General features: G+C 43.3%; 7 protein-coding genes across 18 annotated transcripts; 1 reads left to right on the top strand and 6 right to left on the bottom strand.

The window, feature by feature from the left end:
- Positions 1–1,833: 1,833 nt before the first annotated feature.
- Positions 1,834–4,624, bottom strand: LOC115565619 (prolyl 4-hydroxylase subunit alpha-2). The gene is made up of 7 exons (XM_089258915.1): positions 4,374–4,624; positions 4,164–4,315; positions 3,958–4,108; positions 3,709–3,902; positions 3,069–3,652; positions 2,835–3,000; positions 1,834–2,775 (listed from the first exon to the last, which is right to left on the bottom strand). Exons 1-7 carry the CDS (start codon positions 4,589–4,591, stop codon positions 2,660–2,662), a joined length of 1,581 nt encoding a protein of 526 aa, XP_089115041.1. The 5' UTR covers positions 4,592–4,624; the 3' UTR covers positions 1,834–2,659.
- An 851-nt stretch (positions 4,625–5,475) lies between these two features.
- Positions 5,476–6,262, bottom strand: LOC108658816 (prolyl 4-hydroxylase subunit alpha-2). Its single transcript, XM_030387345.2, has 4 exons — positions 6,187–6,262; positions 5,885–6,081; positions 5,651–5,816; positions 5,476–5,591 (listed from the first exon to the last, which is right to left on the bottom strand). Exons 1-4 carry the CDS (start codon positions 6,260–6,262, stop codon positions 5,476–5,478), a joined length of 555 nt encoding a protein of 184 aa, XP_030243205.2.
- Positions 6,263–6,697: 435 nt separating this feature from the next.
- Positions 6,698–7,341, bottom strand: LOC149092100 (prolyl 4-hydroxylase subunit alpha-2-like). The gene is made up of 4 exons (XM_089256674.1): positions 7,190–7,341; positions 6,980–7,131; positions 6,770–6,924; positions 6,698–6,718 (listed from the first exon to the last, which is right to left on the bottom strand). The coding sequence occupies exons 1-4, from the start codon at positions 7,339–7,341 to the stop codon at positions 6,698–6,700; spliced, it is 480 nt and encodes a 159-aa protein (XP_089112800.1).
- Positions 6,980–10,231, bottom strand: LOC108658521 (prolyl 4-hydroxylase subunit alpha-2). The gene is made up of 8 exons (XM_089258919.1): positions 9,910–10,231; positions 9,700–9,851; positions 9,494–9,644; positions 9,245–9,438; positions 8,599–9,188; positions 8,374–8,542; positions 7,190–8,320; positions 6,980–7,131 (listed from the first exon to the last, which is right to left on the bottom strand). The coding sequence occupies exons 1-7, from the start codon at positions 10,125–10,127 to the stop codon at positions 8,244–8,246; spliced, it is 1,551 nt and encodes a 516-aa protein (XP_089115045.1). The 5' UTR covers positions 10,128–10,231; the 3' UTR covers positions 6,980–7,131; positions 7,190–8,243.
- A 274-nt stretch (positions 10,232–10,505) lies between these two features.
- Positions 10,506–12,410, bottom strand: LOC108660025 (prolyl 4-hydroxylase subunit alpha-2). The gene is made up of 6 exons (XM_018113236.3): positions 12,178–12,410; positions 11,708–12,004; positions 10,982–11,645; positions 10,881–10,925; positions 10,675–10,819; positions 10,506–10,593 (listed from the first exon to the last, which is right to left on the bottom strand). Exons 1-6 carry the CDS (start codon positions 12,339–12,341, stop codon positions 10,562–10,564), a joined length of 1,347 nt encoding a protein of 448 aa, XP_017968725.1. The 5' UTR covers positions 12,342–12,410; the 3' UTR covers positions 10,506–10,561.
- Positions 12,411–13,313: 903 nt separating this feature from the next.
- LOC108660027 (phosphoribosyl pyrophosphate synthase-associated protein 2) lies at positions 13,314–21,879 on the top strand. 11 transcript variants are annotated; one of them, XM_089256762.1, is made up of 9 exons: positions 13,314–13,600; positions 14,087–14,404; positions 18,896–19,132; positions 19,195–19,483; positions 19,555–19,721; positions 20,639–20,695; positions 21,001–21,142; positions 21,220–21,366; positions 21,426–21,879. In XM_089256762.1, the coding sequence occupies exons 3-9, from the start codon at positions 18,936–18,938 to the stop codon at positions 21,582–21,584; spliced, it is 1,158 nt and encodes a 385-aa protein (XP_089112888.1). In that variant the 5' UTR covers positions 13,314–13,600; positions 14,087–14,404; positions 18,896–18,935; the 3' UTR covers positions 21,585–21,879. The 11 variants fall into 11 exon arrangements, with proteins under 11 accessions (XP_089112888.1, XP_089112889.1, XP_089112885.1 ...); XM_089256763.1 differs by lacking the exon at positions 14,087–14,404 and having other exon boundaries at positions 13,314–13,516; XM_089256759.1 differs by lacking the exon at positions 14,087–14,404 and having other exon boundaries at positions 13,315–13,600.
- On the bottom strand, positions 15,231–18,295 carry LOC108660024 (cytosolic carboxypeptidase 6). 2 transcript variants are annotated; one of them, XM_018113235.3, is made up of 5 exons: positions 17,439–18,295; positions 16,782–17,347; positions 16,342–16,716; positions 15,958–16,273; positions 15,231–15,901 (listed from the first exon to the last, which is right to left on the bottom strand). In XM_018113235.3, the coding sequence occupies exons 1-5, from the start codon at positions 17,497–17,499 to the stop codon at positions 15,315–15,317; spliced, it is 1,905 nt and encodes a 634-aa protein (XP_017968724.1). In that variant the 5' UTR covers positions 17,500–18,295; the 3' UTR covers positions 15,231–15,314. The 2 variants fall into 2 exon arrangements, with proteins under 2 accessions (XP_017968724.1, XP_017968722.1); XM_018113233.3 differs by having other exon boundaries at positions 17,815–18,295.
- Positions 21,880–23,948: the final 2,069 nt, after the last annotated feature.

The raw sequence follows: 23,948 nt of genomic DNA, 5'->3' as shown, positions 1-23,948 counted from the left end.
CAAACAAGTCTGTGAACTCAAAGAGACTTAAGCTGATGGAGTTTCTACGATTTGAAATATGTTTCGTGCTGAGAGCGCTTTCAATTGTTTTAAATTGCTGTGGAATGAAATGGCAAGGGAACATGTGCTTATACGCAAAGTCCTTTGTAGTTATGTAGTAAATTTGATTTAATTATCTTTTAAAACAGTACGCTTGTGTAAGAGGGACAACCGAGGACTCGTAGAGATGAGCAGCAGCTAAACTACCATTTCATTCCACGACGATAGCGGGATCGAATATGTGACGACCTATCGCGTGCAAGCAAAAGACTCACAGACTTATTTGGGAGAGAGGGAGAGATATACAATTTGCATATGCTCCGCTCTATGCGTAAAAAGGACAATCGACCACTTGCAAACTACGTCTCTTAAGATAACGGGATCGAGCTTTTGGCGACCAATCGCATACAAGCAACAGACTCACAGCTGCAGCTTGCTCACCACTCACTCTTGATGATCAGTTGGGGGGAAAGGGAGAGATATACAATTTGTATATGCTCCGCTCTACGCGTAAAAAGGACAACCGATCACTCGCAGAGACGTTCACAAAGAAAACAACGTCAACTAAGATAACTGGATCGAGCTTTTGGCGACCAATCGCATACAATCAAAAGACTCGCAGCTGCAGCTTGCTGACCACTCACTCTTGATGATCAGTTGGGGAGAGAGGGAGAGATATACAATTTGTATTTGCTCCTCTCTTTGCACTATGAGTGCACAAGCAGAAGCATACCGATTGGCGTACATTAATTCACAGCCGAAAGCCAAGATAACTGCAAATGTTGGGCACATTTAAGTCTTCCTTATTGTGCGCCTTTTGCCTTATTTTATATTTACATATCCTTACCTCATTTGTCGCAACCAATAGGCCACAAACCAACGCACACACACACACTCACTCACTCACCTCTTGAACTCACAATCATTGTTATTGTTGCTGCTGTTGCAGCAGCAGAAGCAACAACTGTTCATTGTCTTGTAAAAGCAGCCGCAACAGCTGCCCAGGCCGCCCAACCACAGTGCCACAGTGCAATTTGAGCAGCCACAGAAAAATGTTGCCAGCATACGTATTTTGCGCAGTGTTTTCTTGCGCACACCCGCACACACACACACACGCACTCATACCCACACAGCTACGGTCGGCAACAGACAAGGCAGATGAACGACTTGAGGGATTTTGCTGAAATGACATTTGGCTCCACATGTGACAGGCAGCCAGCCAGGGCAACAACAACAAATAGCTGCAGCCGTTGGCATTGAAAAAAGCAATTTAAGTCAAGTACAGAAACACACACACACACACGCACAGAGAGAGACACACAGGCAGTCGCAGTAATACACCTACACATAGACACAGAGACATGCAATCACGCACACATGCATGCCAATTGCTTTTGTTGGCTGCGCTGCGTGCTCTACCTCTCCCCCACTCTCTTTCTCTCTCTCTCTCCTGCCATTCGCCACAGGCTCATTCCGTTTGCAAATTTTGATAAATTGCCGCAGTTACCTTTCGTGGAATGGCATACAGTAAAAGAGAGTGAGAGAGAGACAACGTTGCCAGATGTTGTCTGTTGTCTATTGTCTGTTGCCTTGCTCAATGTGACTCAATTTGTAGCGAGGTGAAAGCAAGATAAATGCACAAATCGCAATGAGGCGAGCTTAAAGGAACTCTTAAATAAAGATGGCCACATACTAAAGCCACATACGGATCAGTCTGTGTATATATCTGTATATATCTGTCTCTCTCATGCACTAATTGCGTAATAATAAATATTCTTAAGGCTTATAGTCCACTTTAAGTTTTATTCAGGTAGCTTTATTGTAATCAATCTAAATTGAAATGAAAATCGTAATCAAAACCGAAATCGAACTCAAGAACTTTGCAGATCCGGAAACTTTGTTGGCCAAAGTCAAAATGCCACTCAAACGATAAATCTATAAAATTATTAGAAACGCCCGAGGAATGAAGGAGCAGGAGCACGAATCTGATAAATGGTCTGCCAGGAGTTGAGTGTGTGCGGGGCTAATTGAATTTAATTGCCCACTTAATGGTGCAATGAGCTGGGTGCAAGCACACCAAAAGAAAGTAAAGAAAGTAAATCTTGCGCAAACTTCGTTTTCCCATTTCGATAAACGTGGCGGCAAGGCCAACATCAACCAATTTTATTTGTGTAATTTTGTTGTTTTCTTTGATTTTTTTTTTGGATTGGATCAATGCTTTACCTCATATCTTTTCAAGCAATGCCCTTCAATGTGATTCGTTTTTCTTTTTTTATTGAAGCGAAAGTAAGAAACGAATGGATCTTTGGACATTCTTTCTTCCTATTGTTCATCTCATATTATCGCTAATTCTCTTTCTGTCTCATACCCACACAAACATACTATCGTCACTATCTTTTTGTACCCCCTGATTGTCTCTCTCTCTCTTTCTCTCTCTCTCCTTCTCTCTCTCTCCTTCTACTTCTTTCTGCCCCTCTCCCACACTCTCTCTCTCTCTCCTTCAAACTCTCTCTCTGTCTCACTCTTTCAACTTCTTATTCTACTTCTTCTGCCCCTATCTCTCTCTCACTCTCTCTTCCAATCTCCCTCTCCCTCTAACTTTCTCTCTCTCTCTCTCTCTTTATTTCATAATTAATCCCTCTGTCACCTTCAATTCTTCTATTGGTCGATATTGCGGCGGTTTCAGGCAAGGCTTTATAAACATTTGGTCGTTTTCGCGGATAAAGTAGGCAATGGCTACAAAGAGAAAAGTCTTGAGAATATGTATTCCAAATGTTATTATCATTTGTCATTACCAATCTTTCGGCCGATCAGAACGGGGCAAGCACCATGAAGACTGTTTCTCTCGAAATCGAGATCAGAATTTATATTGTACCACAAGAACACTTTGCCCTTCTCCGGATGTACCGCTTGTTTTGCCAGGGGAAAGATTGTGCCACCACCCCGAGTCACATCATTGAGCTGCGTAGCAAGTAACAAAGTAACAATGGACTAGCCGTCTATATATGGAACCATCATATGGAACTTACGTAAATTAAAATAGTGGCCATGCGGTCGTTCATGGAGATATTTAACAAGTCCATATGAGGGAGATGATGACCCCCAAAGTCATAGTTGAGATACTGCATTTCGTTGGGGCCCGTTCTGCTTATATTCAGATCCGATAGATCTTCAAACTTCTGCTTTATACGCTGCATCACTTGAACACCCTCCGGGGATAGCAATTCTGTATATAAAAAAACGCCTTTTGCAGTTCGAGCCTTTGACACAACATTCTCATTGGGTTTTCTCCTAATTTGGGAGGGACGCAGCAAGGGCTCAGCCGTATTACTTAGATATTCTATCTCCGAGTCGTAGATCACATCGTGAAATACAGCCATGTAAGGATCCTCGGACAACAGTTCCATTTTGAATGGGGCTAGATACAAAAACTTTGAAGGTTTCGTCTTATAAGAACACACAAGTCGAGTCGGTTCGGGCTTGTAAGACGACCCACAAAACTCAATAAAAAGTTTGTGCATTATGTCTAACTGAGGATGGTTTTCAATTTTGGTAATTGTATAGTTTCGTTGAAACCCTTCTAACAGATCAGCTCGCCCTAGATTCTTGTTACCTATATGAAGATAAAGTAAGTCAAGCTTAGCATTTGTTGGAGTTGAACTAACTGACCAGCTGCCATTACGGATCTCGCCAAGAGTGAGGATATATGAGTACGTGGGACGGTTAACAATTCATAAGGTGCAATCGGGGACTGATCCCACAAGTCTCTAGCGAGTTGTAACCAAGAAGTTGCATCTGTGAACTGCGATGCCTCGAACAAGTTTGCTCCCACCTCAAAGCAGTCAGAGATCGAAAGCTGTGAACTGAGGGATAAACGTATATGTGATTAATCCTTCGATTAATCCTACACTCACATACTTCACATAAACTCCATCGAGCAAACCGTTAGCTATATCGGTTGGCTGGAGCTTGTAGATTTGCTGTACCCTGTAAATAGCAGCCACTGCCTCCTTGACATCCTCAAGCTGAGGCAGCTCGTCGCGCATTTGCTTGAGAAAATCAATTTGCTCTAAAAGCATATCAATTAGCACTGAGCGGGCAAAGATAGCTCAGGGGCAACTCACCCAGACCCGCTCTCTGCTCCATGAGCTTCTCCACTTGGGGCCAGTCGAAGTGCATTTGCCGTGTGAGAGAATAGCTGTGTAGAGGATTGTAAAGAAACTCCATCTCTGGGTCCTTGGCTAGCAGCAAAGGACTTTCCAGCTGCAGGACTAGCCTGTAAGTGTTTATGCTTAGTATGAATTTCCACAAATCAATCATTACTCAAGGAATACCTTCTCATTGTATCTATCTTCTCCTCTAGTTTATTGGCATATTGATTCAAATTGTCCACGAGCTGTCTATGCACCTTCAGCAGATGCAGTTTGTTTATCAGGGGCTTTTCCACCTTGGTCGGAGTTGTAGATTCAATCGACTGAGTTAACATACCCAATAGAGCCAAGCCAAGAACATCCGAAAGTTTCCAACATAGTCTAAGCCGCAATGCTTTCATAGTAGTAACGGTGCTCAACGCTGCATGTAAACTGTTTTTAGTTTTGCTCAGAGGGAGTAAAAAAATTAACTTGCTATGCCCGCGTTAAACTGTGAAAATACAGATTAAATCCATCTTGATCTAATTATGAAAAATCGATTCTTTCATTTGTATAAGTATGTGCGAAAATATACGCTGTCAAACATCTTTTGGCGACTTTTTTCCGGTAGAGAAATGTTTATTTTGTAAATATTCAAATTGATTGATTATCCCAAGATGGTTTGGAGTAAAATAGTTACTATACCCTCGACAATCTTTAACCTTCACCTTTATCTTATGAACTTTATTATGTAGAGAACTCGATCTCAAACTTGATCGAATAAAGTTAGTCAAATGTTACAAAAGTTGACAGAAGTTGAATAAAATATCAAGAGAGAATCATATACTAGACTTCGTTTACCCATTTCGATAAACGTGGCGGCAAGGCCAACATCAACCAATTTTATTTGTGTAATTTTGTTGTTTTCTTTGATTTTTTTTTGGATTGGATCAATGCTTTACCTCATATCTTTTCAAGCAATGCCCTTCAATGTGATTCGTTTTTCTTTTTTTATTGAAGCGAAAGTAAGAAACGAATGGATCTTTGGACATTCTTTCTTCCTATTGTTCATCTCATATTATCGCTAATTCTCTTTCTGTCTCACACCCACACAAACATACTATCGTCATTATCTTTTTGTACCCCCTGATTTGTCTCTTTCTCTCTCTTTCTCTCTCTCTCTCCTTGTACTTCTTTCTGCCCCTCTCCCTCACTCACTCTCTCTCCTTCTTACTCTCTCTCTCTCTCACTCTTTCAACTTCTTATTCTACTTCTTCTGCCCCTATCTCTCTCTCTCTCTCTCTCTTTATTTCTTAATAAATCCCTCTGTCACCTTCAACTCTTCTATCAGTCGATTTTGCGGCGGTTTCAGACAAGGCTTTATAAACATTTGGTCGTTTTCGCGGATCCAGTAGGCAATGGCTACAAAGAGAAAAGTCTTGAGAATATGTATTCCAAATGTTATTATCATCTGTCATTACCAATCTTTCGGCCGATCAGAACGGGGCAAGCACCATGAAGACTGTTTATCTCGAAATCGAGATTAGAATTCATATTGTACCACAAGATCAATTTGCCCTTCTCCGGATGTACCGCTTGTTTTGCACGGGGAAAGATTGTGCCACCACCCCGAGTCACATCATTGAGCTGCGTAGCAAGTAACAAAGTAACAATGGACTAGCTGCTTACATATGGAACCATCATATGGAACTTACGTAAATTAAAATAGTGGCAATGCGGTCGTTCATGGAGATATTAAAGAAGTCCATATGAAGGAGATAATGACCCCCAAAGTCATAGTTGAGATACTGCATTTCGCTGGGGCCCGTTCTGCTTATATTCAGATCCGATAGATCTTCAAACCTCTGCTTTATACGCTGCACCACTTGAACACCCTCCGGGGATAGCAATTCTGTATTTATAAAAATGCCTTTTGCAGTTCGAGACTTTGATACAAAACTCTCATTGTTGCTGCTCTTAACTTTGGAGGGACGCAGCAAGGGCTCAGCTGTATTACTTAGATATTCTATCTCCGAGTCGTAGATCACATCGTGAAATACAGCCATGTAAGGATCCTCGGACAACAGTTCCATTTTGAATGGGGCTAGATACAAAAACTTTGAAGGTTTCGTCTTATAAGAACACACAAGTCGTGTCGGTTCGGGATTGTAAGACGACCCACAAAACTCAATAAATAGTTTGTCCATTATTTCTAACTGAGGATGGTGTTCAATTTTGGTAATTGTATAGTTTCGATGAAACCCTTCTAACAGATCAGCTCGCCCTAGATTCTTGTTACCTATATGAAGATAAAGTAAGTCAAGCTTAGCATTTGTTGGAGTTGAACTAACTGACCAGCTGCCATTACGGATCTCGCCAAGAGTGAGGATATATGAGTACGTGGGACGGTTAACAATTCATAAGGTGCTATCGGGGACTGATCCCACAAGTCTCTAGCAAGTTGTAACCAAGAAGTTGCATCTGTGAACTGCGATGCCTCGAACAAGTTTGCTCCCACCTCAAAGCAGTCAGAGATCGAAAGCTGTGAACTGAGGGATAAACGTATATGTGATTAATCCTTCGATTAATCCTACACTCACATACTTCACATAAACTCCATCGAGCAAACCGTTAGCTATATCGGTTGGCTGGAGCTTGTAGATTTGCTGTACCCTGTAAATAGCAGCCACTGCCTCCTTGACATCCTCAAGCTGAGGCAGCTCGTCGCGCATTTGCTTGAGAAAATCAATTTGCTCTAAAAGCATATCAATTAGCACTGAGCGGGCAAAGATAGCTCAGGGGCAACTCACCCAGACCCGCTCTCTGCTCCATGAGCTTCTCCACTTGGGGCCAGTCGAAGTGCATTTGCCGTGTGAGAGAATAGCTGTGTAGAGGATTGTAGAGAAACTCCATCTCTGGGTCCCTGGCTAGCAGCAAAGGACTTTCCAGTTGCAGGACTAGCCTATAAGTGTTTATGCTGGGTATGAATTTCCACAAATCAATCATTACTCAAGGAATACCTTCTCATTGTATCTATCTTCTCCTCTAGTTTATCGGCATATTGATTCAAATTGTCCACGAGCTGTCTATGCACCTTCAGCAGATGCAGTTTGTTTATCAGGGGCTTTTCCACGTTGGTCGGAGTTGTAGATTCAATCGACTGAATTAACATACCCAATAGAGCCAAGCCAAGAACATCCGAAAGTTTCCAACATAGTCTAAGCCGCAATGTTTTCATAGTAGTAACGGTGCTCAACGCTGCATGTAAACTGTTTTTAGTTTTGCTCAGAGGGAGTAAAAAAATTAACTTGCTATGCCCGCGTTAAACTGTGAAAATACAGATTAAATCCATCTTGATCTAATTATGAAAAATCGATTCTTTCATTTGTATAAGTATGTGCGAAAATATACGCTGTCAAACATCTTTTGGCGACTTTTTTCCGGTAGTGAAATGTTCATTTTGTAAATATTCAATTTGATTGAGTATCCCAAGATGGTTTGGAATAAGATAGCTGCAATATCCACTGACAATCTTTGACCTTCACCTTTATCTTATGAACTTTATTATGTAGATCTCAAATTTGATCGAATAAAGTTAGTCCAAATGTTACAAAAGTTGACAGAAGTTGAATAAAATATCAAGAGAGAATCATCTGCTAAACTTGTTGAAAATTTAGTATTACTAATAGCCAGACACTTCGAGCATTGCAGCGGTATAGAAATAGGATATGATAGAGCGACATAGGCGTACAGCAAATATGATTAAGAAGATAAGGGAATAACTCCACCTAGAGACTTACCCCGTCTGTTGCTTATCAGGGGTATCGTTAGAGCAGTCGCCTTCATGAAGTAATATCAATGCATCGACTCCACTTGTAGCGGCGTATATTTTATGATTAGCTCAGATAATGGCTTCACCCGTACCATAACCATCAATGCTATATTGAACTAGAAAATAATTATTGATGATGTCGACGGCTTATAGATAGACATAAATAGGTAAAGAACGTTATGCTCCATTATTCTCTCTTTCTGAAACTCTCTCTCGCCTTTTCTCTTCCCCGTCAACCATTGTCAAGTTCGGTGCAATGGTCGCTGCAAGCAAGGTTTAACAAACATTTGATCTTGCTCGTGGATCCAGTAGGCTAGAGCTGAAATAGGAAGAGTTCTTAATCAAATATATTCCAAGTGATAGTGTCATTACCAATCTTTTGGCCGATCAGAACGGGGCAAGCGCCATGATAAGAGCGGACCTCATAGTCTAATGAGTTGGGATTCATGTTGTACCAGTGGATCACTTTGCCCCTCTCCGGATGAACCGCTATCTCCACGTGGGGAAACACTGTAGCACCACCCCGAGTCACATCATTGAGCTGCGTAACAAGTAACGATTGAACAGCTGCTTACATGTGGAAGCATCATCACCTACATAAATTATAAAGGTCGCAAAGCGATCGTCAGCGTACTCCTCATCGGTGTAGTTAAAATAATCCTCATGGAGAACGTAATGACCACCAAAGTCATATTTCAGATATTCAAAAGCGTCATCCTTTATTTGTAAGTCAGACATATCCTTCATCCTCTGGAATATGCGCCCCACCAATTGAGCATCCTTCGTCGACCCTTCGTCCATAAATAGGAAAGCGCCATTGGCAGTTCGAAACTTGAGTAACACGTCATCTAGTTCATCGTCGTTAACAACTCCTGCGCGTCGCAACAAGGGCTCAGATATACGGCTCAGATGTTCTATCTCCGATTGGTAGATCACATCGTGAAATACAACCATGTAAGGATCCTCGGACAACAGTTCCATTTTGAATGGGGCTAGATACAAAAACTTTGAAGGTTTCGTCTTATAAGAACACACAAGTCGAGTCGGTTCGGGCTTGTAAGACGACCCACAAAACTCAATAAACAGTTTGTCCATTATGTCTAACTGAGGATGGTCTTCAATTTTGGTAATTGTATAGTTTCGATGAAACCCTTCTAACAGATCAGCTCGCAATAGATTCTTGTTACCTATATGAAGATAAAGTAAGACAAGCTTAGCATTTGTTGGAGTTGAACTAACTGACCAGCTGCCATTACGGATCTCGCCAAGAGTGAGGATATATGAGTACGTGGGACGGTTAACAATTCATAAGGTGCTATCGGGGACTGATCCCACAAGTTTCTAGCGAGTTGTAACCAAGAAGTTGCATCTGTGAACTGCGATGCCTCAAACAAGTTTGCTCCCACCTCAAAGCAGTCAGAGATCGAAAGCTGTGAACTAAAGAATAAACGTATATGTGATTAATCCTTCGATTAATCCTACACTCACATACTTCACATAAACTCCATCGAGCAAACCGTTAGCTATATCGGTTGGCTGGAGCTTGTAGATTTGCTGTACCCTGTAAATAGCAGCCACTGCCTCCTTGACATCCTCAAGCTGAGGCAGCTCGTCGCGCATTTGCTTGAGAAAATCAATTTGCTCTAAAAGCATATCAATTAGCACTGAGCGGGCAAAGATAGCTCAAGGGCAACTCACCCAGACCCGCTCTCTGCTCCATGAGCTTCTCCACTTGGGGCCAGTCGAAGTGCATTTGCCGTGTGAGAGAATAGCTGTGTAGAGGATTGTAGAGAAACTCCATCTCTGGGTCCTTGGCTAGCAGCAAAGGACTTTCCAGCTGCAGGACTAGCCTGTAAGTGTTTATGCTTAGTATGAATTTCCACAAATCAATCATTACTCAAGGAATACCTTCTCATTGTATCTATCTTCTCCTCTAGCTTATCGGCATATTGATTCAAATTGTTCACGAGCTGTCTATGCACCTTCAGCAGATGCAGTTTGTTTATCAGGGGCTTTTCCACCGTGGTGGGAGGTGAAGATTCAATCGACTGAATTAGCATACCCAACAGAATAAAGCCAAGAACATCCGAAAGTTTCCAACATAGTCTAAGCCGCAGTATTTCCATTGTATTAAAAACTTTAGAGCTGCATGAAAACAGCTTTTAATTTGGTCGGACGGAGGTGAAATGAATTAGCTACAGCACAGGCTATATTAAACTGATAATTGAGTGAATCAATCTTAATTTAATTATTGAAATTAAGTTTTTTCTCTAAAAAAATATATATATATATATTTATGCGTTTTTTTTTCTGTAAAAACAAAAACTAATTTTTATTTTGAAACTAATCAAGTAACTCAAGAGTAACTAGGGTTTGGAATATACAACTTTTGATTGCGTAACGGATAATATCTGTTGTTGACTCCATCTAAAATATATGTAGATAAAAATCATATGTTCTCACTTCACCAAATGCGAATGTTTATTTCGAAATCCTACACATAATGAGTTGAAATAAAATTTCTATTTATTGATTGCAGAGAATTGGTGAAGAACACGTCTCACTCTTCGTGCGTTAGGAACTGAATGAGAACTGCAGAGGAGGGATGAGAGAGTGAGTAGGGAGAAGGAAAAGAGAAATACAATAAATGACCAACTAGAGTCAGAGACTTACCCAGTCTCTTGCCCACCACATTGGGACAGAAGGTGATCCGAAATTCGTCTTCGAAGAAGAATACCAATGCATCGCCGCGACTTGGAAAGGCGGCCAGCTCATGTCCAGCCACGGTAATGGCTCCACCCATAGCCATATCGTTCAGCTAGCAAATGAGGGTAGATTAGGGGGAGGAGCAAGAGGAGGTGGACAACCGAGTGACTTACAAAAAACAGGGCCGTGCCATCCACATTCTCTTTCACACCCAAGAACTGGAGTAAACAATAAATAAAAGATTTTAAGGAGTTTCGTAGTGATGACACTTCACCTTATATAGATCCTGTAGCCTGAATGCATCACGTGGACTATACTCGAGCATAAAGAATTTGTCCATGAGTAGTTTGGCTGCCGACATGTCGACCAAGCGTTCCATCAATCTGATTGATATCGGGCTGAAATTATTCGAAATGGAGCAGATCTTCACGCCGGGAATCCGTGTCAGCATCGAGCTCGGCGGACAGCGCTCGAAGGCGTTCGCCAGGTGCGCGATCTCGCGCTCTCTAATGCCGTTCCTGTTGAGTACCACCAAGGGATCGTACAGCAGCTCCTCCATGCGCAGCGGCGCCAGCTGCATGAAGGGCGTGAACTCAGTGTTCAGCTCGCAGATCAACTGCAAGTCCCTTTCGTAGTTCCCTCTGCACTGTTGCTGCAGTACGCTGGCGTCCTCGACAGGCGTCGACCCAGTGCGACCCGCCGTCAGCAGCTCCAGTTGCTCGTCCAGCGACTCGTCAGCCAACTCACTTTGCTGGCGCAGCTTCTTCAACGTCTTGCTCTGCATATAGTTGATCAGCTCGTCCGTGGCGCCCAGCAGCTCGTTGTGGGGCGATGCGGTGTAGTTGACTCTGGCCACGGCCAGCCACTCCAGTGCCTCGTGGTATTGGCCCAGCTCGAACAGCTCGCGCCCCATGTGATAGTAGTCCCAGGGGCCTAACCTGTTTGGGCAATCGCCATTAAAGGGTATTCTGTGGGCCGAGCAGCCCCAACCAGAGCTCACCTCAAGTACTTCTTCCGGTGCATCAGGAAGGCAGCCGGCTTATAATTGTAGAACCTGAACAGCGACTGCAGACTCTCCGCCGCTTGAGTGTGCGCTTCGTCCTTGGGTACGAGCGCAAGGAGCCGCTGCTGCATCTCAATCTGCTGACTGCCTAGCGGGAGCATCATCGCTGACTGCCACAGCTGCCAGTCGTAGCGAATGTGATTCATCAGCCGGAAGCCAAATATCGGATTCGTCATAAACAGATCGGGGCGTCTATCGACGTATTTTATCAGATAGCTGTACTCCTCAATAGCGCTAAGGGGAGTGAGAGAGAGAGAGAGCAAGGTGGAGAGAGAGATGATAAGGCGTTGGAGATGAAGAGCGAAAATTAGTAGAAAAGAGGAAAAGTGGGGGAAGATAAAAGTAAATGCAACTTCTATTTGAATTGGACAATTCTTTGATGGAATCTGTTTTATCGCCATATTTACCCCTTCATTGTGTTTACTCTCTCTTCGAGCGCTGACACATAGCTGCGAAAGTTGTGCAGCAATTCGCGCTCCAATTTCAAAACATTATTTAGTTCCTCGACGTGAATACTTTCACCACTAACTGTCGCAAGTAGCAGTAGGAGCAGGCACAGAATGACAACCATTATGTCTAGAGCTATCCACACGAATGAGCCGAAACGGCGTGCACCTGGCCCTCACCTTGTCTAATTGCACATAGGAAATGGAAAAGCATTTGACAAGCACAGCCAATCAAATTATGCAGTAGAGTGGCCCAGCAACAAAGAAGTTTGAAGTGTATTTTTATAAAAGCCATCGATTTGATCAATATACATATTTTAATTTTCATTACATATCACAGTTTTGAAGCCTTGGCCGTTACAGTTTGAGTAGCACTAGAGAGCAGTGCACTGCTTTACTTCGTATTTTAATCTATGAAAATATAATGTACGCGGAACATCTATCGATAGTTTAAGGCGCCAACTGTGTCGACCTATCGTTGAATTTAAATATATTTTATATGCATCCACACTATTTGCAGCTTAACATAATTTGCTATTTTCTCTCGCAATAGTGCACCAATCTCATCCGCAACGCTCTTGGGTAAGAAATGCAGCTTGCAGCCGGCTGCAATGATGGCCTCAGATGATCACCTCATTTTCGCTTAATTACTTCATTTGTTTACAATCATCAGCTGGCCTAACGATGTGAGTTTGAATTTCGATAACATAAGTGCGGGAGCTGCCATTTTGTGTTGATAGAGCTGCCGGACTGTCAGCCATAATAAAACCCATACATAAAAGTTTTCCATATACGGAAAGCTAACAGAATCGTATCGGTTAACTTGTTAGGGGCTTTCCGCTAATTGATGACAATAAATCCCGTAGCTAGAAATAAATGTTGCATTACTATTTTTTTTGTTTTGTATTTTTATATGTGTGCACACAAAGCATAATTAACTCTTGCACTATATTTACGACTTCACCTTAATAGATAATAACAAATGGTGCCAAGTAATTGCGAATATCGATAACAGCACATCTGCATTGTCTATTCTATCTAACAGCTTCAGAGTGTGGCCAAGAGAAATACACACAATTGAACGTAACTCTATACTTGATGCTCCCTATAGATATACACAAAAATAAGAACAAATTGTCTGATTTGGTCGCCGATTCTCAGTTGCATTTGTGCTCTTAGCTGCAGCGGTCGTACGTGTACCCAACGCAAGATAAATAAATGTCTATTTGAAAAGTGCAACAATTTGTGTGTAAAGCGATCAATAATTCTGCAGGGCGGACGCAACGCGCTCTCAAGTGTGGTATATGTGTTAGCAATAAATAATTATTAAAGTTTTTGACAGCAAGAAGACCTCAAACAACGACATGCTACTGCAGAGAAACAAGTAAAAAACGGAATATGGTTTCTTTAGTTTCGTTTCGTTTCGTTTGTGTTATCCATATAATTTAATTAGTGCCTCGCTATATGTACTTTTTCTGTTTCGCACAATTCTTATTCGCATAGCACATCGCTCCCACTTCATTTCGGCTTGTGCTACACTTGAGTTTTATTTGCGTTCTAGTTATGTCTGTTGACATATGCTTGTTTGTATGTGTATGCGCGTGTATATATGTATGTATGTGTTTGTACGAAATTGTGTTGCCGATTACTTCATCTGTTCATTTTGCTTATTTCGGCTTTTGTTTTGTTCATTTCATTCTTATGGCGTTGCCAGTGCTAGGCAAGCTCGCCAGCTGTTAAAATATGGTTGCATAGCAACAACACAACAGTACAATAACAGCTATATTATTTAAATCGTTGTACAACAAATATGTTTTCTAGACTAATTTTTGATTAATACTTTATTATTATAAAATTGTTATCAATTTAGTTTGCCGAGTTGTTCTCTGTGGAGTCAGTCTGGCAACGCTGCCCGTTCGCTCGCACGCCCGCTCTCGGAGTTGGCCTCAGCTCTTGTGCTCCATTTATTTATTCTATTCGCTGTTATTTATACAAAACGATAAAGTGTCTTTTATTGATTTCGAGCCCTCGAACGTGTACGCAGCAAACGTCGGATTTATTAATTGAAGGCGTTAATCAATCAACGCTTCAGTGTCTGTCGCTCGTTGGCCACTGTTTGGTTGTGTTATCACAAAAATCGCGCGTGTTTTCGTTATACAAAAAAAATTTTGAGCGCATTTCTTAACAGGTATCTGCTTGTTTATAAATAAGTACTTTCTCCCAAGCCACTGTGTATACATGCAATATACAAACTGTAAAATCATCGCGATAAGATAATTGCCACCCGGCTAGAATTGTTACTTTGCCTAATTACATCCCACAGCCCGCAGCCCACGCACATTAGAACTCACGTGCATTTCGCTTAGGCTGAAAAGTCAAGAAATTGCGACACTTTGAAATGAGGCGCCATTAGGGAAAAGTTACAAGTTTCGCGTGTTCGTGTTAATGTACGGTTTGTTCTTGTGTGTGTGTGTGTGTCAGTTAACTGCGATTTGTATATATTTTCCGCAATATACTCGCATTACACTTGTCGACGCCAATTTGGCGCATGGGCTCATGAGCTGTTGATATATCTACACGAAGGAGGTGGAGGAGCAAAGAGAGAGAAAGCAAGAAAGAGCTTTGTGTGAGTTGTGTCTCTGTCTGGCATCAGGCCAACGAAGCAATGCGCAACAATATACCGCAATTACCATACATATACATGCCTATGTGTGCGTGGGATTTAGGTACAGCAAAGGCTCCCTTGAGAGGACATCTCCTGTAGCTTGGGTAAATTTGAAAAAAACTACGAACTTGGTAAAAAAAAAAAAGCTAAATCAACTTAAAATGAAACTTGCAATAAAAAAGAAAAAGCACAAAAATACCTACAAATATTCTATTCGACTCATCTTCAATAGACACCTCTTAGATGTCCACTCAAGGCAGCTCACACTGTACAATCACCTGTCTGCGGCATGTGTGAGAATTCACTCAACGTGAGTGCCAACTTGTTGCCCGAGGCAAAAAGCTGTCGATTAGATATAACTGTTTATTTAGGGAAACGACTGCAAAAAGCGTTAAGCATATAAAATCAATTCGAGTCACAATTAAAGCTGAACCTAGCGCCGATCGTCGGCATCGAAGCTGCTCGCCTTCAGCTTTAGACTGCCACGGGTCAGCTGATTCAGATCGATTATGGACAGGTACGGCTTGGGCGGCACAGGCACATCAATGGGCAGTGCGGCAGCGGCGGCGGCGGCGGCGCGTCGTTTATGGCGACTGCCAGCGGCAGGCTCGCTAGTGCCCAGGGAATACTGATCATGGTGTCCGCAGCTGGCGGTAACGGCGCGTCGATAGTTGCGATAGCCGCTGAAGCAGCTGCTGCCGGGTGCAATGGGCATGGGACGCGTCGGTGAAAAGCCGCCTTCGTCTGAGGAGATCCCGCCCACTCCGCCGCCACCGCCGCCAGTTGAGTCGTAGCAAATGCTCAGATTGGTGTACGCTATGGGCGCATGACATCGTGTCGTCTTTGGCCGCGGCTTCACCTCGTAGCGTGTCCTGGAGCGCGAGCGCGAGTGATGCGTGCGCGGTCTGCCGCGTCGCTTGCCCTGCTGCCGCATCTCGGATACCAGCGGCACGGCCAGGACATTGATGAAGCGATAGTATTGAAGCAGAGTCCGCGCCAGATTGCGCCCAACTCGATGATCTGAGAAGTTGGCGGATAAGGATAGCTCTCCAACTGCAAGTGTCTAGACTACTTACACCCGTCCTCGTTGTACAGCGCGATCGTCTTGCCATCGCGCAGATAGTGGCCTGCCATGGACACCTCCAGCGTGTAGGCGTTCACCGTGTCGCTGAGCCGCTCGCAGCAGTAGCGTCGGACGCTGCCCATCTTCCGCTCGTCGGCATTGAACATTGTGTGCTCGGCAATGTAGTCCTTGGCGTTGTTGGCAAAGAGGCGCGGAAAGACGAGATGCCGCTCGTAGCGATAGACATCCTCGTACGTGTTGCCGTAGATAAAGCAGCCGTGCATGCTATTGTTCGCGTGCAGATCGATCACAAAGTCAATCTGATAGGTCTGTCAACGGAAGTAAAGGAAGTTGCAGTAAAGCTTATTTTCCCAGTTTTTGCACCCGTCTCACTCACATCTGAATTATCCAACTCTTTTAGCACATTCCGGATGGCATGCAGCTCCGGCTGGGTAAACTCGGAGGCCACATGCCAATTGCGATTCATGTCCTGGCCCATCAGATTGCAGCGATTGTTGCCCAGAAAGACCCCGTCCGGATTGACCATTGGCACAATTTTGAATACGAAATTCTCGCGCAGCACCTGCGCAATGGGATGATTGCCCACCAGGAACTCGATGAAGCCCTGGCACACATGCGACGCGGGCGCTTCGCTCGAGTGCGTCCTGCACAGTACGACAATGACCCGTATGAAGCTACGCTCGAGCCGGTTCGTCGACCGCTGGCTGTGCGTCACCTGGTCAATTGTGAGCAGATCCACATTGCGATTTTGCTGTGATGATAGATTGCTATATCGGTGCGAATAGGATGGAGGAGTACACAGTGGGACATGCATACCAAAGACTTGACGAGAACGCAGCGCGTGAACCGCTTCTCGGCGCCCTGGCGTGCATCGATCACATTTAAATAGGACTGCAGGCGGGAGTAGCTGTACGGCATGGCCAGGGCGAACATGTACACGTCCTCCTCCTTGTCGAAGTTGAAGCCAAAGCTGAGCACATAGTGGCCCTGGTGCATGGCCGAGCGATAGAAGAAGACCTGGCGCTTGGGCAGACGCTGCCACTTGGGCCGGCTGGAGGACTTGACCAGCGGCGTCAGGCCGGAGTTGAACAGATTGCGGCTCTTGCTGATGTTCACAATGTTGAAGAGCACGCGCTGATCCTGCTTCACATTGTCCACGGTGAAATTGAACCAGAAGCGAAAGCGCGGATTGCACGTGTCCGGGCGCAGAAACAAATCGTACTCGAACTCGCCCACCAGCTCCGCCTTGCCCAGGTTCCCGGTCTCGAAGGCCGCATCGAAGCACAAATGGCCGCGCTTCGCCTTGCCGCTCTGTCCGGGCGGACGGATGATCACGCGGGAAACGTTGCCCAGTCCGCCCTCGCCATCGCTGTCCTCGCTATCTGCAATTGTACGCGAATATATCAATGGAATGCAAATCGCACTGGGGTGTAAGCTGTAGGCTGAGCATTGTGGAATCTATTGGGCAAATACCATCTGAGCCGCGATCATACATGCTCGTATGCTGCAACGGATCGCAGGCAATGCCCAACATCTTGGCAACGATCCGCGAAAGCCGCTAACGTCTAGGACTCTTCTAAGGCAACTAATGCAAGTTTCTAATCCTGCAGCAAGGCTGTCACAAGTCTCAGCAGCAACGCCTTACCATATCGCAAAGGTTAATCCTGCCCGGTTTCTATCTTTAAACTCGACCGAAGGCACGTATGCGTGTCTCGGCTATCGCAAGTGGTGCAAGTTTTTGTTTAGTGCCACCTTAAACGTCAAATTGAATAGTCGCGGTTGCGTTGCCTCCCCGTTGCACCACAAAAAGAAAAGGAGGAGGAGGCAAAGGAACAGTTGCCGCACTCACCTGAATCGCCCATGCCGCTGGCAACTTGATTGGATTACAGCTGCTCCTGCTGCTCCTGCTAACGAGGCGTCTCCTTCGATGGATCCAGCTGGCGGCGCATTGACCCGCTTTGCTGGCAAATCAGAAATAGAATTTCAATTAGCGCCCATATAGTGGCCGCCCACTTTTTGGATTTATGCCTAGCCGGAGGTTTCTATTTCTACTTTTTTTTGTGTTTTTTTTTTTTTTTTTAGATTTATCCACTTGGGCCTTTCACTTTCGCCAATTCGCGTGCGATGTCTTGGCTAAAACTTATAGATTCCAATCAGCGTGAAGACTATGCGTCGCTCTATCGCCCAGGTATTAACTGCCACTGGCCGCTTGCCCCGAGCTGCTCTGAATGAGTGGCACACAGCCGCGATGACGACGTTGGCTGCCGCTGGCCTGTCTAATGCATTGCTTGGCACTTTTGACGTTGCCATACACACACACACACACACACACATACTTGAACTGCTGGTGCACATGTGCCTCTGTTTGATCGATAAGAGCGCGCGCAGTTGGCATTGCGGTTTTGGCCAGGATTCCCACAGTGAAATAGCGTCACGGCAGTCGTTTTAACTTTTGGCAGCGCAAACTTCGCACAACTCGCATTAAGCAAAAGCGAAAAGCAGAGAACTGGGCAACGGCGTTGTCAAAGTTGCAGACTTAATTGCCTGCAGCGCGTTGCACACACACACAAACACACACACACACACACCATATATCACAGCAAATAACACCACTCGCAACTGGCTGAAAGTAGTTCACGGGGCTAATCAATAAAGCGAACATAATAAGTTAAAGACAGACGTGTGGGGCAACGCGTTGTCGTACACGTATTTGTGACAGCCACTGTCGCCGTGCATAAGCAACACCCGTAACTAGCAAGCCCATAGCATGTCCAAGCGCAGGTATCCTTTAATGTGACCCGCCCACCGCCCAGCTCAGTGTTTCCATTATTGTTTTAGCATTATTTTGGTTTGTGCTCGTCGTGTTTTGTTGTCGGCCGTTGTTCGATTGCCTGGCTAATCTGAATCTGTTGTTGTTTGTTTACTTGCAGGCTAGGCAGTGTACGCCCACCGAAACGTTGCAGGAGCGACATGGACAACATATCCACCTCGGACATTGTCATCATCAATGGCAACTCGCATCCGGACCTGGCCAACATGGTGGCCGAGCGCATGGGCCTCAAGAACGGCGGCTGCTCGGTCTTTCACAAATCGAACCGCGAGACCATCGTCGAGATAAGCGACTCGGTGCGCGGCAAGGATATATACATCATACAAACGGGCACCAAGTGAGCTATCATAGATACATATATCAACAATTGTGAATGCTAATAGTGAATATGCCACGCAGAGATGCCAACAACAATATTATGGAGCTGCTGATCATGGCCTATGCCTGCAAGACATCCTCGGCCCGCTCCATAGTGGGCGTCATACCCTATTTGCCGTACTCGAAGCAGTGCAAGATGCGCAAGCGCGGCTGCATTGTCTCCAAGCTGCTGGCCAAAATGATGTGCACCTCTGGGCTGACGCATATAATCACCATGGATCTGCATCAGAAGGAAATCCAAGGCTTCTTCGACATACCCGTTGACAACTTGCGCGCCTCGCCCTTCTTGCTGCAGTACATCCAGGAGAGCGTGAGTGGTAGTTGAGGCTGTTGTGCTCATCTCTGTATTAAAACTTGATTTGGCCTGACTCTTCAACGCAGATACCCGACTACCGCAACTCGGTGATTGTGGCACGCAATCCGGGCGTCGCCAAAAAGGCCAATTCCTATGCGGAGCGCCTGCGCCTTGGCCTGGCCGTCATCCACGGCGAGCAGAAGGAGGCTGAGAGCGACGAGGTTGACGGCAGATATTCGCCACCGCCCACCAGGTAAGGCTCCATGCCGGATTCCCCTTTCTGTATTTAGCGACTCTTCCGAGTCCTCACTCTTTGTTTATATCTTGCCAATGCGCACTAAACAAATATTTTGCAAAATATTTGCATTTGTTTATAATATTGTTTCTTCGGCGAACTCTTGTTTGTTTACACTCGATTGTTGTAGCTATAGAGCGCGTACAATTATGTTTGTTGTTTCAACTTGAATGTGTCCTCATTTCATTCTCGATAGCAATCGCAATCTTCGATGGCTGCGGCTTCGGCTCTTGTAGATCCATTGTGCTCGTTGTTATCCTAAGCTAAGTAAACAGTGGGAATATTTGCATCTGAATGGATCCGTCATGAAAAACGCTTTGTTTTATTAGCTGATAAGTAAGAGTTGGCTGTTTATTGTGGTAGTTTTGGTTTATAGGTCAACAGTCGTTGAGCTGATAGCTTATCAAGCTCTTTCTATAATGTAGATTTTTGGACTTTCAATCAACTTTGTGTAGACCAAAATCATCGCTGAACTAAAATCATTTTGTTGACAACTCTCGCATAACCCTGAAACCGTCTGTATGAGTCTTGTTTATACTTCACTATACAGAATTGTGCAGCTGCACATATACATACATACATACATATATTGTATTATGTGCCATTAATTCGATTGAAATGCCCATTGACATTGCCTTCAAGCATTAATTTAATTGTCATTGCCATCAAGCTCTAGCCATGCCCTACCATGCCAAGTAGCTTGAACCATGACCTCCATGAGCTCTTGTAATCGTTGTTCATTTGTACTTCTAGACAATTGTCCGCTTTGGCTCATTCTCTAGCTTAACGCATTTATTTGCTGGGATTTGCAAATTCCACAGCACAGCGAATAAAAACGAAAAAAAAAACATTTCTCTCTTTCTTTATTTATGCAGGGCGTATAGCAATATTTTAGGAAATTCTGTTGAAATGTGCATACCAGCGGCGTCTAGGTTTGTATTTTATATACAAAATATAAATCTGTGTACATTTGCATATATATTCTCGATACTCTCGACTTGCTCGGCTTATAATGAACTGTGAATTGTTTATGTATTGTCATTTTTATTATTCTTTATTTTTTGGTTACTACAACGAATCACACCACCACCAACTCAACAACAACAACGCACTATACTATATACATTTGCACATGTCGATTCGACACCACCACCACAACCACCAACACCACCCACACCACACAACCACTCTGCACATTAAATGCTCAATATGCCAACTACGCGACACTAATCACAAGAAACTCTACTCCGCAACATGCACCCAGTAGCAGCCGTCAGCGCACCACCTCGGTGTCGGTGGGTGTGCCGGAGCATCCAGTGAAAGTGAAGCCGCCGCTGACCATAGTGGGCGATGTGAATGGACGCATAGCTATTATGGTGGTATGTATTGCAATGCATAGATAGTTAATATATATATCTCTCTCTATCTGTCTCTCTCTCTCTCTGTCTTCCTGCAGGACGATCTGATCGATGATGTGCAGTCGTTTGTGGCCGCTGCCGAAATGCTGAAGGATAACGGTGCCTGCAGAATCTATGTGTTGGCTACCCACGGCCTGCTTAGCTCGGATGCGCCACGCCTGCTCGAGGAATCAGTCATCGATGAGGTACGTACGGGCATCTCCAACTGTTGATTCTTTGGCTAATTTGGATCTCTTGCTTCTAGATTGTTGTCACCAATACCATTCCACACGAGATTCAGAAGCTGCAGTGCAACAAGATAAAGACCATCGATATATCTATACTGATTGCCGAGGCCATACGCCGCATCCACAACAAGGAGTCTATGTCGTATCTGTTTCGTAATGTCACGCTAGAGGATTAAAGAAATGCCTGTTTTATATTCTACAACTTTATGTCGTCACACTCACTCACACACACACCCACACACACATCACATGTCACTATGTTACAAATTGTCAGCAGCCAAGTGAAGTAGCTTCATAGAAGTTGTGTACTCTTAATATTGTTTGTTTAACCCCGCCCTTACCTACCACTTTAATTTTATTAAATAAAAACTATTATAAAATTGCTCAAAAAATACAAATTGGCAAATGCATGTGGATATATATTTATATTTTAGTTGACATACGAATAAAATGCGAACAATATTTTGTAAACTCTTCTCTCGTTGCATACTTTTCGGCTGACACAAAAACAACAGAACACACACATATGTAAATTAATAAAACTGACGTCATTTATGGCCACTTAACTCATATGAAAGACAAACAGTACCAATTTTATATACCATATGCCAACTGCGTAGGCAAATAAACAAAGTAAAGCAGAGCAAAGTGAGGCAAGGCAATGCAAATGCGAGTGGTTAAACAGTTTATCAACAATTTAGCTGGCTGAAGTCTCACAATAAATTATAGTAATTGGCCAATTTGAGCAGTTAGCCGGCACGTCAATTAAGGCCATTTTGGCGGAAATGCGACACTTAAGCGCCATTAAATATTAAATATTTATTAACAGACGGCTAATCGGGGCTAATCAGTCGCATTGTTCCCTTAATTTCTGCTCAAATTTATAATAATCGTAAAGCGTACAACAGGTACGAATAAATAATTGTTTTTTTTTTTGTTTGTTGCCGCCGTCATTAGGGCCAATTAAGTTTTTTTTTCTAAATTAAATTTATAGTACAAACTTTAAACTACAAAAACAAAAAGTCGAAAAAATATAATTTATTATTACCTGGCAAATAAATCAATTTAATGCAAAGCAAAAATTTTCCAGCCTTTGTGAATTTGTAAAAAAAAAAAGTGTTTGCCTCTTATATAAACAAATTTACCTTTTTTTACATGAATAATAAATTATTGTGACGAATGACATGCTTCACATTTAAGATATTTCAGCAAATATTTATTCATCTGCTGTTGCATTCCGTTGTATTTTATTTCGAGTGCGTTACGGAAATGAGCATGAGAACCCGATAAGATTGCGGAGCATCAGAGTCGTCGCTGCAATTCCCGTTACGATTCAGCTGATGACGAGCTGAAGCTGCGAGCTTGTCGCATTTGATGCATGTGCCAATTAATTTGACAAACATTGCACTTGCTCACGCCTTATAAATGAAACATGAGCCCAGCTTAAGGGCTGCCCAAGCAAACAAATCGAGTGTTTAAACATGCAAATGGCATAATAAAATGAATTCCCATATGCAGCCTCAGCTGTTTGCATATCTAAATAACGTCTGATGCGCCTGCCATGGAATGTGCGCTAGTAATTTATTGCCTTTGCTTGGCTTACAAATCAATGCAAATTGCAAGGAAATATTTCAGATGCTTGCAGGCTCGTATTTTCAGATCTGGCTTGTGATATAAGGTTATCTAACTAGCAAAAACTCGAGCTGAAAACTTCAGATTCATAATCAAGCAAAGTGGATTTTTTAGGACTGCAGAACCTAAACTGCTCTAAACTGTTTGTTATTCAACTAGAGAACTAGCTAGAATATGATTAATGGATAGTATTTGCCATTAAAACTTGCATAAACTGCCTTAGACAGAATGAATATACGTAACTACCTTAAAGCTCAGTTGATATTAAATTTTATACCTCTGAGTCTGGCAATAAATCAACTATAAATTTGATAGGGCTCATCATAGGTCTATTACATGCAATCTAAAATTTATTGCTGAGTTTTTAGGGGCTAGCATTTAGTCTATAACATGTTCCTGATCTATCGCATCAGGGTCATATTCTCATTCGCAGACACATGTTACCCTTATCTAATTCTATCGCATTATATGCCAGTCCGGCTTTTTTTTAAGCCAATGAAACTTTTGTTCCACTTTTAACAACTAATTCATATATTTGCCTAATAAACTTTTACAGCCCCTCTAATATAACATAAACCAAAACTCTGCTTAAAAGCTTTAATGTAATAAAATTAAAATACATTGTTGCAGTACAAGATTAAACATCCACGATTCAAGATCCCTCAAAAAAATATGTAATATAATATAAAAGAAATAGTATATCATTGCGCATATTTGTTTAGCAGGAGGTCACGCGATAAATTTCCGCTATTTGCTCAAAGAGACCAAGAAAATCACACAGAACTTGAATAATGCGTCAGTTGATGCTGACGCGACATTATCTGGACAAAGATTGTTGAGTTTGCCCGCTCGAAGGTGGCAAAATATTTGCTTAGCAGATGCCTTTAAAGCCACTCATATAATGGCCG

This window comes from Drosophila navojoa, chromosome 2 (genome assembly GCF_054131105.1).
Source record: "Drosophila navojoa isolate 15081-1374.11 chromosome 2, UAZ_NAV_1.0, whole genome shotgun sequence".
NCBI lineage: Eukaryota > Metazoa > Arthropoda > Insecta > Diptera > Drosophilidae > Drosophila > Drosophila navojoa.
The sequence above is the reverse complement of the archived record's forward strand: the minus strand, read 5'-3'. Positions and strand labels throughout refer to the sequence as shown.

Excerpts from the sequence above, each read along its gene's own strand:
- LOC115565619 (XM_089258915.1), bottom strand. The coding sequence starts at position 4,591 with ATGAAAGCATTGCGGCTTAGACTATGTTGGAAACTTTCGGATGTTCTT. Across the intron at positions 3,903-3,957 it reads CTCGATGGAGTTTATGTGAA|TTCACAGCTTTCGATCTCTG; the intron begins GTATGTGAGTGT and ends TTTATCCCTCAG. Across the intron at positions 2,776-2,834 it reads TCTGATCGGCCGAAAGATTG|CCATTGCCTACTTTATCCGC; the intron begins GTAATGACAAAT and ends TTCTCTTTGTAG.
- LOC108658816 (XM_030387345.2), bottom strand. The coding sequence starts at position 6,262 with ATGGAACTGTTGTCCGAGGATCCTTACATGGCTGTATTTCACGATGTG. Across the intron at positions 6,082-6,186 it reads CTCGGAGATAGAATATCTAA|AATTGCTATCCCCGGAGGGT; the intron begins GTAATACAGCTG and ends TTATAAATACAG. Across the intron at positions 5,592-5,650 it reads TCTGATCGGCCGAAAGATTG|CCATTGCCTACTGGATCCGC; the intron begins GTAATGACAGAT and ends TTCTCTTTGTAG.
- LOC149092100 (XM_089256674.1), bottom strand. The coding sequence starts at position 7,341 with ATGTTAATTCAGTCGATTGAATCTACAACTCCGACCAACGTGGAAAAG. Across the intron at positions 7,132-7,189 it reads AAGATAGATACAATGAGAAG|GCTAGTCCTGCAACTGGAAA; the intron begins GTATTCCTTGAG and ends AAACACTTATAG. Across the intron at positions 6,719-6,769 it reads ATGGAGTTTATGTGAAGTAT|TTCACAGCTTTCGATCTCTG; the intron begins GTGAGTGTAGGA and ends TTTATCCCTCAG.
- LOC108658521 (XM_089258919.1), bottom strand. The coding sequence starts at position 10,127 with ATGGAAATACTGCGGCTTAGACTATGTTGGAAACTTTCGGATGTTCTT. Across the intron at positions 9,645-9,699 it reads GGAGCAGAGAGCGGGTCTGG|AGCAAATTGATTTTCTCAAG; the intron begins GTGAGTTGCCCT and ends ATATGCTTTTAG. Across the intron at positions 8,543-8,598 it reads TTGCGACCTTTATAATTTAT|CTCAATGATGTGACTCGGGG; the intron begins GTAGGTGATGAT and ends CTTGTTACGCAG.
- LOC108660025 (XM_018113236.3), bottom strand. The coding sequence starts at position 12,341 with ATGGTTGTCATTCTGTGCCTGCTCCTACTGCTACTTGCGACAGTTAGT. Across the intron at positions 11,646-11,707 it reads CACCGGAAGAAGTACTTGAG|GTTAGGCCCCTGGGACTACT; the intron begins GTGAGCTCTGGT and ends TTGCCCAAACAG. Across the intron at positions 10,820-10,880 it reads ATGGCACGGCCCTGTTTTTT|CTGAACGATATGGCTATGGG; the intron begins GTAAGTCACTCG and ends CTCATTTGCTAG.
- LOC108660027 (XM_089256759.1), top strand. The coding sequence starts at position 13,581 with ATGCTACTGCAGAGAAACAA. Across the intron at positions 20,696-21,000 it reads TGCATACCAGCGGCGTCTAG|AAACTCTACTCCGCAACATG; the intron begins GTTTGTATTTTA and ends ACTAATCACAAG. Across the intron at positions 21,143-21,219 it reads GACGCATAGCTATTATGGTG|GACGATCTGATCGATGATGT; the intron begins GTATGTATTGCA and ends GTCTTCCTGCAG.
- LOC108660024 (XM_018113235.3), bottom strand. The coding sequence starts at position 17,499 with ATGTTGGGCATTGCCTGCGATCCGTTGCAGCATACGAGCATGTATGAT. Across the intron at positions 17,348-17,438 it reads GTATGATCGCGGCTCAGATG|ATAGCGAGGACAGCGATGGC; the intron begins GTATTTGCCCAA and ends GTACAATTGCAG. Across the intron at positions 16,274-16,341 it reads AAGAGTTGGATAATTCAGAT|ACCTATCAGATTGACTTTGT; the intron begins GTGAGTGAGACG and ends TTCCGTTGACAG.